The 11,098-nt window shown below is 36.4% G+C and overlaps 1 protein-coding gene across 1 annotated transcript; it reads right to left on the reverse strand.

The window, feature by feature from the left end:
- Positions 1–5,899: 5,899 nt before the first annotated feature.
- LOC108097221 (ribonuclease kappa) lies at positions 5,900–6,658 on the reverse strand. The gene is made up of 3 exons (XM_017199416.2): positions 6,455–6,658; positions 6,253–6,372; positions 5,900–6,178 (listed from the first exon to the last, which is right to left on the reverse strand). The coding sequence occupies exons 1-3, from the start codon at positions 6,521–6,523 to the stop codon at positions 6,080–6,082; spliced, it is 288 nt and encodes a 95-aa protein (XP_017054905.1). The 5' UTR covers positions 6,524–6,658; the 3' UTR covers positions 5,900–6,079.
- Positions 6,659–11,098: the final 4,440 nt, after the last annotated feature.

The following is an 11,098-nucleotide window of genomic DNA, read 5'->3' on the forward strand; positions in this document are numbered from 1 at the left end:
CTTTGCATACGTGCTGACGCCATTAGTGGTAAACTTTTTGTTTCATCAAAAATTCCCAAAAGTGGCTTGTGATCAGTTCTTAAAATAAATTTGTTTCCTAACAAATATTGTTTGAGTTTAACAACACAATAAATAATAGCCAGTGCTTCTTTTTCAATAGTGCTGTATTTACTTTCACATTTTGATAGCGCTCTCGAAACAAAAGCTATTGGTTTGAGATCTTCACCTACTTTGTGTGATAACACTCCTGAAACTGCATCATTGCTAGCATCAGTTGTTAAAACAATAGGTAAGTCAGGATTAAAATGAACTAAAACTTGTTCAGAAGTGACTTCCTTTTTTATGACATCATATGCATTTTGAGATTCCTCTGTCCATAAGAATTTTATATCCTTGCGAAGTAATGCATACAATGGACTCATTTTCTGTGCAAAATGATTGATAAATTTAGAATAATAATTCACCATACCTATAAAAGCTCTAAGTTCGGACACATTCTTTGGAGTTGGTGCCAAGGAAATGCTAGAAATTCCATCATTGTTTTTGCTTAGCCCATTCTGATCAATAGTGAATCCAAGAAAACATATTTTTGGTTTAAAAAATTCACATTTTTCATTTTTTACTTTCAACCCTACAGTTTTAAGTTTATTTAAAACTATTTTAAGACTTGTTATATGTTCTTGAAGATTTCTTCCAGTGATGGTTATATCATCTTGGTAAACAACAACTCCTCGAATTCCTTGAAATAAACTGTCCATAGTTTTTTGAAAAATGGCTGCTGCTGTTTTAATACCAAAAGGTAAACGTTTAACTTTAAATAATCCAATGTGTGTACTCCAGGTACAAATAAGCTGAGATTGTTCATCCAAACACAACTGATTATAAGCGTTACACAAATCAAGTTTTGTAAAAAGTATGACTCCTTCTAACGCCGCAAAAATGTCATCAATCCTAGGTAGTGGATAACAAACATCAACTAAAGATTTATTAAGTGTGACTTTCTAGTCACCACAAATCCTGATGTCACCATTCGGCTTAACCCTCAGCGCACACACTGGGTGAATTTCACCCAGCGCGATTTTTCGGCGGTTCGGCATTTAAAAATGGAAGGAGGTTGGGGCTTGGGAGTGGGGGGAAAAAACTTATGCCCCACCACTACGCGCACACCGAGTTTCAGCTTCAGTGTCCCAAAATTCGTTAAATGGGAAATATCGAAAGTTTCTCAGCGGGTGAATTTCACCCAGTGTGTGCGTTGTGTTCCAAATTCCACGTAAGTACAGACATCGTGTTAGTTTGAAATTTTAATTGACCCCCTTTTTCGAGTTTTTACATGTGACATATCATTGTTTTCATAGAAAAGGCGCCAATATGCTGACGCGGGCCCTTGTGAAGCCATTTCTGGTTAGGAGATTGTTGTTACCATCGTTGCAAATGCAATTGCGGTTGCAAATTGAACAATTCGTAAACTACCAAGATAGGCCTGAAATGGACGACCCAAAAGACTTTTCACTTGAGAACAAAGTGTCTAAACACAAAAAACAAAGAATTTGAGCCCCAAAATGCATTACTCTATACCACACTTTACCCGCAACAACGAAAAAATTGACCCATTTTCAAATGACTAAAAAAATATACTTTTTAGAGAGTACGGTTAAACTGCCATTAAAATCTGAAATTTCGTACCCTGAACTCTCGAAAAAATGATTTCTTTTGTAGATTGATCACTTTTTTTCATTTTAATAACAATTTTTGAAAAAAAGTGACTTTTTCATGAACACCAATCAGTTTTTTACGAATTAAAGTATGAAAAATTGAATTTAAAACTTCACAGCTTATACCATAATATTCTTGAGAAAATTCTCCATATTACAAAAAAAAAGTTTTTGAAAATCGGACAATTACAAGTAAAGTTATTAACAGGCAAAGTCGAATGGGTGAAAAACACCCAGTGTGTGCGTTATGTTAAAAAACAGAGGTGTGTGCGCTGAGGGTTAAGAATAGGAACTAATGGTGTAGCCCAGTCTGAGCTATCTACGCGTTCTAGCACTCCTTGTTCTGCCAAAGAACGAAGAAGAGTTTCTTTTCAATCTTATCTTTCCAGGCTAGTGGTAATTGTCTTGGCTTAAAAAATATGGGTTTACTGTCTTTCTCCAACATTAAATTTACTTTGTTGACTTTATAAGCTCCTATGCCAGACTCAAAAACCTCAGAAAACTCTGATTTAATTTGTTCAGTAATGACTGATTTCTGGGTGTTTATTGAATTTACTTGAACTAACTCAAAGTTGAAAATTCTCAGAAACGATCTACCAAGTAAGGGTGGACTCATCGAATTCGTAACTACAATCATAATTTCTTTCTTGGTACCTCTATATTCAAATGTTGCATCGTACTCACCCACAACTTTAATCAAATCACCATTATAATCGACATAAGGTGTGCGACATTTTCTCAATGGTTTTTTATTCTTCAAACTCTTGTAAAACGACAGCGAAACCAGTGTACAGGGTGCTCCTGTGTCGCATGCAACTTTCATTTGACATCCATCAATAATAACGTTTAAAAAATAAACTTCACCAGATGAGGCTGAGACCACACTATAGATAGAAAAATTAAAGTTATTTATTTCAGAATCAGAATCATAAATTTGTGAATTATAATTTTGTACAAAACCAATAGAATTATCTGATTTCAATCTGCAGACTGTTGATAAATGTCCAATTTTTCCACAAGTGTGACAACTGCTCCTCTTGTACTTGCATTCGTCAGAAATATGATTTCTCCAGCCACAGTGTGCACACGCCTTTCGCTGCTTTTCGCCTCTGCTTCCATAAACGTCGCTGCCAGCGTTTCTCTGCCTCGATCCATGCTGCCCTTGCTTGCCCTTGAATTTTCTCTCGTATCCATCATTTTCGCTATTCTGCCTTTGCCCATGCCTAGTTCCGTTGTTTCGCCTTACAAAGTTGACGCTGTCTTCGTTCTTCTTTGCGATGATTTTCGTCTCAAGTATCATGGCTTTCCTGAGTGCATCGGCAACAGTTATCTTCTCATCCTCTTCACATATTCTTTCGAAAATTGGTATAGGAAGACTCATGATAAACTGATTTAAAACAAAAGCTTCCAAATATTGGCCAAATTTGCAATTAAGTGCCAATTGCTTTACCCGGGAATACCACTCTGCAACAGTTTCACCTTCATTTTTCTCAGACTCATGAAATTTTTTTCTTTCTCGAAATACGAGAGTCGGTGGTGTATAATGAGTTGTGAGTATTCCGCAAAGCTCTTTATATGTTTTTGAAACAGGCGAGTCAGGACTGCACAAGTTGTGTACGACACTATATGGACCCGCACCAATTGACTTCAACAATGTTGCTTTTTTTGCATTGTCTTCAGTAATGTTTGGTTCGCAAAAATTAATATCCAGCTTTTCCTTCCAAATTAGGAATGTCTCTCGGCTCGGCAACAATTCTGGGACTGCAGACATTTGGTAAACTGTGGGTGCTGTCGCTGCGACCACTGTGATGGTTGGTTGAGCTTTATTGTCCGAAACCGACATTGTATTGTAATTTTGATTTACGTTTCGTAATACGATTCACTGTGTTTTATTTTTTTATTTTTGCAATCCGTTTTGTCCTCGTCGCCAAATATGTTGTGTATTTACACCAAATAATACGTGTGTTTCCGAAGACGATCTCAGTTCAAGTGTGTTTTATTATATGTCAAAGCTTACAATCCAAAATTAAGTATCTAACATTTGTGTTAACCATTCTATAATAATAATATAATCTTATGTATGTATTGATCTTGGAACTTAAGTGGTACGAATATCCAACAATGGTGAATAAAGCCAGGAGTGTGCTTGGATTTATAAAAAGGTGGTCAAAGGAATTTGAAGACCCTTGCATAACTAAAAATTTATTTATTTCGCTTGTCCGTCCCAATCTTGAATATGGATCACCGGTCTGGAATCCCCAATACGGAGTTCATTCGAATCGTATTGAATCGGTTCAAAAAAATTGTTTACTTTTTGCCCTACGCCGCCTAAATTGGGATGCAAACCTCTTATTCTAGCAGACTACTTATAATTAACTTACCCTCCCTAGCAAACCGTAGTTTGGAACAGTTTTTATGTTTATTCTTATTTGTGGTAAAATTGATAGCCCCGACTTAGTTAGTAGGCTAAACTTTTCTGTTCCAAGTAGATTAACCAGAAATTACATCCCCCTAATTTTAAATCAATGTAGATCTAACTATAAACTGCATGAACCTTACAGAGTATTATATTCTGACTATAATAGAGTTTATCCTATTATATCAATTTCTGACTCTCTGCCGCTCTTAAATCGATCTCTTCTAACTTTTTTAGCTCATAATTAGATCTAATTGTTTTCCTCCTAATTTTCCTCGGCCTTTTCTTATTTTTTTAAGTCGCGACTCTTTTCTTGTGAACCTCGGTCGGTTGGGCGGGAGGTTGTGGCCGTAAGATACGCGCGCAACAAAAAAACAAAAAAAAATGTCGTTTTAAAGGTGATTCCAATACCTTTCAAACGATATACAGCATTGCCAGATACGATTATATTTGACTTCACAAGCGAAGCGCGAATTTTGAATGTAAAAACCGGTATGTCATTACCAAACAACCTAATATATCCATTTCCATTATTTACACAATTTTATTACTGATGTGCCAGCACAGCGAGTTCCGCTCACTTTCGTTACCAAAACTAGATTGCCCCGATCTCATCGATCCTCGTTTTATATATTGTCAGCCTACATATATTGTCATCTCTTTCAATATCAGGACTTTTGGTTCACTCATCAGCAGAGACCGCCAGCGTCTCTGTTGATATGCTTTACGCGTAAATCCTTGTACTTCCCCGAATTTCAACCCGACAATTCGCCAGCAGAGACTGCCACCTTCTCTGCTGCCATGCCTTTCTCATGAATCCTTACTTACTTCGCCGAATTTCTTTCCCCCACTTGCCAGCAGAGGCTGCTACCGACTCTGCTGCTATGCCTTTAGCATTAATTCGGTGCTTCCTCGAATCTCTTTTCGACACGGCCATTCCTGACCTATCACACGTCCCTGTGTGTTGAATTTCTAGATTTTCCAAACTAATAATTCTAACTCTCAATTTTAACTTATTCAGTGAATTCTCTTATTCAGTTACAAACTAAATGAATCGCTTTTCACAAACAATTTCGACATCATCAATTATTTCAATAATTCCTCGCTTGCATACTTTAAATTTTGTTAATCAATTTCAATCATCATCGCCGTGCAACTATGTACATATATGCACCAGGTCACCAAGACCTCCGCCATAACACTGTTCGACCCTGCGAGACAGCTTATGTATATACTCCGGCCAATATTTCCATGCAAATTCATGCACCAGGTCACCAAGTTTTGGTGACCAAGACCTCCGCATTAACACTGTTCGACTCTTCGAGACAGCTACTATACTGCGGCCAACATATCCGTGCAAGTCCATGCACCAGGTCACCAAGACCTCCGCTATAACACTGCTCGACCCTGCAAGACAGCTATGTACATATGCTTAAAAAAACCATGCACATATGTATGTATGAATGTAAGTACCTATGTATGTATGTACATACACATGAACATATCTATGTATGCTTATTAAAGAAGTTACCACGATTTGTATACTAACTTTTTCAGTTGTCCTATAGATTTTTTCCAGAACTACATTAAATTTTTTAAAATACCGAATATACCTTTTACCCTAAAATAAATCAGCACAAAATATTATTTTAGAGGGGAAAGCTCTTATGGCAACGATTAAGTATGGCCTTCACGTATGGGAAGCTTACAAAACAGACCACCCACTATAATACTGACCAACTGCATAGTTTAGTTATGGACCAGTGTATGCTTAGAATTGAAATCAATTTTATTAACATAATAATAGTCAGTTTATGTAAAATAAAAACATTTTTAACAATTTATTAAACAGAACATTTCAATACTATTTATTTGTTGGTGCATGATGAAAATCTACTCAATTTTCTCACACTGACCACGAACCGTAGTTCATATACTAATTTTTAAATAGTTAATTGGCAGTCACTCTGCTATTCATATAGAATTGTTGTGCGGAGAGCAACAATGTCAACACGTAGATGCATGCTGCAATCCAGCAGTTGTAGGCGTTCTAAAAAAAAAAAACAAATACAGCAAAAATGTTTGGCGAAGTAAAAACCCTGAGCGTTACGGGTAACAACTTACCTGATTGTACGCCCTGTTGGCAGCTGTATAAAAATCTTCCAAGGAATGGTAATCCTCTTCTAGGGGTAAATCCTCAATTAAAGCTACACTATTTATGTAGAAAAAGAGGCCCATTAGCACCTAAAATTAATAATATGTATTATATTTGATTTATTAGAACAATTGACACTTTGTGACTCAACAAGAATTTTTGTATACTAACCAATTGAACAATGCCCCAAACAGATATAATCAAACCGCAGAGGGATAACTTGGGCCCACAGATTTTCATTTTTAACTCTTTTGTCGAATGCGCTTTAAAAAGTAATACCCACTTCAACGAAGCCTAACGATTATACTTTTACAATGAAAGCGAAAACCAATCCAAACAACTTGTCAGGTGAATATCATGTGACAAAACTCCAGTGGGGCCTTGCACGATTGATTACAAAACGATAAAAAAAAATACTGCTTTAATAATACTAAACATTTATCAATGGGAAATATATTTTTACAGACAAGCTCCACTGCAAAATGTTTCTTTACATCTATCTTATTTTCACAGACCACTATCGATTTGCGGGATGCTCTATAATGTCATAGTCCCACCCAACACTGTCCACCATCCAGTTTTTTTGTGGTTCAGAAATCAACTTTCCTAACACAAAATGTCTATTTTATATAAATGGTTTTCTGTGAAATTAAAATTTTTTAGGTCTACATTATAAACTTAACTGCTTTTTTTTCTTAATATATAAAATTTATATTAATATTTTTTTAAATCTTAGTCAACAAGTTGTTAACTGTTAAAACCCTGTTATTAGTTAACAAAAAACATCTACAATAAAAATTTACTGTTGATATAAGTTAACTAAACTAATCGGACAATAAGTCCGAAACTGTGGAACGGATACTATGTTGACCCAGTATTGGAATGGACGCCCAGACGGCCAGCTCAGCATATTTGCTCAGCTGTTGTCAGAAAACTTTTTGTTAGCTTTTAGTTTCGATGTATTTCTATATTCAGTCCTGGCTTAATATATAGACCGAGCAGATTAATATAAATTATCGTAATTTAATATAACAAATTTGACTTGGTAAAGTTGCGCTTTAGGGGCTTTTGCTAAAAATGACACTGAATTTATTCCTCTTCCGTTAATAAGGTCTACCTTGGGGTAAAAACATTTTTAAAAGGGTTTCGTATGACGTGATTTGTAGTTATTTATGTAGTAGTCTTTAGTTTAAATCTTCATTTTTAAGCTTTTTCACATGTGTTCTCTTCCAAGTTTAGGCCAAAAAGTAGGTATACCATCCTTTGCTTATTGATAACTTCTTGAATAACAATTACATATATGGTAACTCTTAATACTACCAACCTGTTACGACTGGTAACTCTTAATTCTACCAGCCTGCTACAACTCGGCCATCCTGATTTTGAGATAGCCCTCTATCTCCTGTTAACATTATCTCGTACATCAATAGATGAATTTATTTTTCTTAACCAATGTCTAACATTTTGCGTACTCCACACGCCTTGGTAAGGATTTCGAGCTAACTGAAAGCCATCAATGTCTTTGATCAAATATCGATCGTTTTTTAATATCTTATCAATAACATAAGCCCCTTACTTTTTGGTAACAGTTTTCTTGCTACTCCTGCCGAGCTATTAAAATTTTTTACCATAATATAGTCTCCTGTATTGAATTTATTTGGATCTTTTCTTTTGCTATTATGATAATCCTCATTCTTTGACTGTGCTAATACCTGATTTTGTTTTGCTTCCTTTCTGATCTTGCCCAAATCTCTTTCACACTTTACACCTACACAGTTTTCCTCTTCTAGCTTTTGTTTTAGCTCATCACTTATTTCCCCTTTCTGTTGTAATCCAAACAACATTTGATGTATTGTATTATTCAATGTGTATTCAATTTGTTCGATAACCTTATCCCAATGCTGCCCGTCTTTCGCCTCAGTAAGTTTGCTTAACATAGGACCTAAACTTCTGTTAACCCGCTCCACCTGTCCATTAGCTTGAGGCGATCCCGTTGCAACTTTAATGTGCTTTATATTCGCGTCACTTAAAAACTTTTCGAATTCCCCCGAAGTAAAACCACTACCTCTATCTGACACTATGCAACTCGGTTTGCTATGATCGAAAATAGTCTCTTAATATATAATCTTAAAAATTTCGTACACCCATCTACTACTGCAAATATATATTTCTTTGATCTACTCTTATCCACTGGTCCATAATGGTCAATATGAATAATATCAAATGGTTTATTACCTTTGGGGATGCTATGTAATACCCCACATTCTTTGCCTGCATTGGATGAAAACGCAATCCACTTTAAACAATTTTCTATATGACCTAATGATTTGACTTTCATGTTCGGAAACCAATATGTCTTCATCATTGCAATAATCATTTTATCCCTACCAACATGTCCCAATTCATCATGATACTTATACATAACGTGATCCTCCATAGCTGTTAGTTCATAATATGTATAATATCCTGCCATCATTAGTTTTCCTATATATTACCCCATTTCTCATTTCAAACAATTTCAGATCACCTTTCTCTAACAATTTTCTAATCTTTTGTATTTTTATATCCTTTGTTTGAAAAATTAATAAAATTTGTTTCTCAACTATTCGTTTCTGTTATCATAATTGTATTATAACATCTCGACAAAGCATCGACGTGCTGCATTCTGCTTCCAACTCTATGAACGATTTCATAATCAAATTCTTGTAACTCCAACGCCCACCTGCTATCCTTGGATTTAAATCAATTTTATTTAAAGTCAAAGCTAATGAGTTACAATCAGTATCAATTTTAAAACGTTTTCCCTGAAAATATATTCTAAATCTTCTTAAAGCATAGATTATCGCTAAAGTTTCTCACTCAAAGCTATGGTACTTTGCTTATGTTTCTGATGTGGGCTTCGAAAAATAAAAAATAGGACGAAATTTTTCGTCTGCCTTTTTCTGAAAAAGAACCGCTCCAAAACCCAAAGCACTGGCATCACAATGAAATTCAATATCATCTCTATGATCATAAATTGACAAAACTGGCGCTTGTAACAATTTTTCTTTTAAACATTAAATACAATTAAGCTCCTTTTCACCAAAATAGAGGTTTTGCAACAATAGAACAATTTTTAATAAACCTTCTGAAATAAGAACATAATCCTAGAAAACTCTGCACTGATTGAACTTCATCAGGCATAGGAAAATTCTTAATAGCTTCTAAGCCCTTATCATCAGCTCAAATACAACCTTTAGATATATGAAACCCCAAATATTTAACACAATCCTGCATAAACTCACATTTATCTAACCTTAATTATATTCTATTTTTTCCTATAAGTTTATCTAACAAATCGTCTATTAAAGGCAACGGGTAATTATCTCTAACCATAATTTTATTAAAAAAAAAAAAATAATAATAATTTTACTAAGCCTTCTAAAATCTACACACATTCTTAAATCTCCCGTTTCTTCTTTACTAAAACAATTGCTGAGGCATAATCTGAACTACTGGGTTGTATAATACCCTCTTTTAGGTATTCATCTAACATAGGTAAGTTGTACAATAGTTAGTCTTCTAGGTGAACAACTAAATAGTTTTTCTTTTTCTTAAGTAATTTTCATTTTTATTTTTTCTCGCCCCTAATCTTGGGATTTGCTTGCTTCTTTGCATTTATATATGTGCTTTCTAACATTTTTATAAATTTTGCTCTTAATGCATAATCCACTTGTGCCCCAATCTTGTATTCTCTTTCAGAATTCACTACATTAATTTGCATCATGCTACTTTGAAAATTTTTTTCTAACACTCCTCTAACTAATTCTTTTGACTTGACTATTTACTAGCTAACAATCTGTTTTCCAACAATCTACTGTGGTCTTTACCATCTAATAGACTTTCAGTACGCTCATTATCATTCACATCAAGTTCACTTAAAGATAATTTTATACCATAAAGTTCCATAAAATCGCTACCTAATACAATATTTCGCGGACTGGCTGAGGGCCGTTGTGCCCCAGTTAAGAGCGTGGAAGGGCGTGCCCCTAGGAACTAAGGTAGGAGAGGACATCCCCGCGGCATTCAATGTCACGGTCTTCTGCCCCAGAAGCGCGGAGAGAAGTAATGAGGATCTCCTCATGATGTTCGGGCGCCAGAACAGGCTGGAGACGGACGCTTGGAAAGTGATCTCCCGTAAGAACGATGGAGGCCGGGCACTCCTAGTCATCGGGATCGACCAGCTCACCCGAGACGAGATCGTCTCTAAGGGGCACCAGCTAAACTTTAGATTCGGCACCGTCTCGGTGAGCGGTCTAAGAAGAGCGGAAAAGAAGGCCGCGGCAGACGAAGCGCCCTCTGGCCCCACAGTTGGCAAAGTGGTGGTCGAGGATTCCCTCGACGAGCCACAAGAGCCTGTGTGCTCAGAAAAGGGCTCAATCACAGACGGGAGGAGTGAGGATGAGGAGCATCCCACCTCACAGGGCACTGCCCAGGATCCCTCCCTGAATACCAGCTGTGAGATGGAGGCCGACGTCACACTGACGGAAGGCAGTGAAGGGGAATGTCCGCCCCCTTCACCAACTTTGGAGCATCCGCTATGATGGCTGCAAACAGTAGCAAAAAGCTAGCTCAGGTGAACTTACACCGGGCCAAGGCGGCATCAGCCGTCCTGGCCAGGCTGTACACCACTCAACATCTCGGGCTAGCTCTTATACAGGAGCCTTGGTGTAACCAGGGCATTAAAGGCCTGTACACCAAGGAAACAAAGGTAATATGCGATCAAAGGGGAGCACACCCAAGAGCATGCATATTAATAAGAAAAGATATCAATTA

Source organism: Drosophila ficusphila, unplaced genomic scaffold, assembly GCF_018152265.1.
Source record: "Drosophila ficusphila isolate 14025-0441.05 unplaced genomic scaffold, ASM1815226v1 contig_636, whole genome shotgun sequence".
In the NCBI taxonomy this organism is placed as follows: domain Eukaryota; kingdom Metazoa; phylum Arthropoda; class Insecta; order Diptera; family Drosophilidae; genus Drosophila; species Drosophila ficusphila.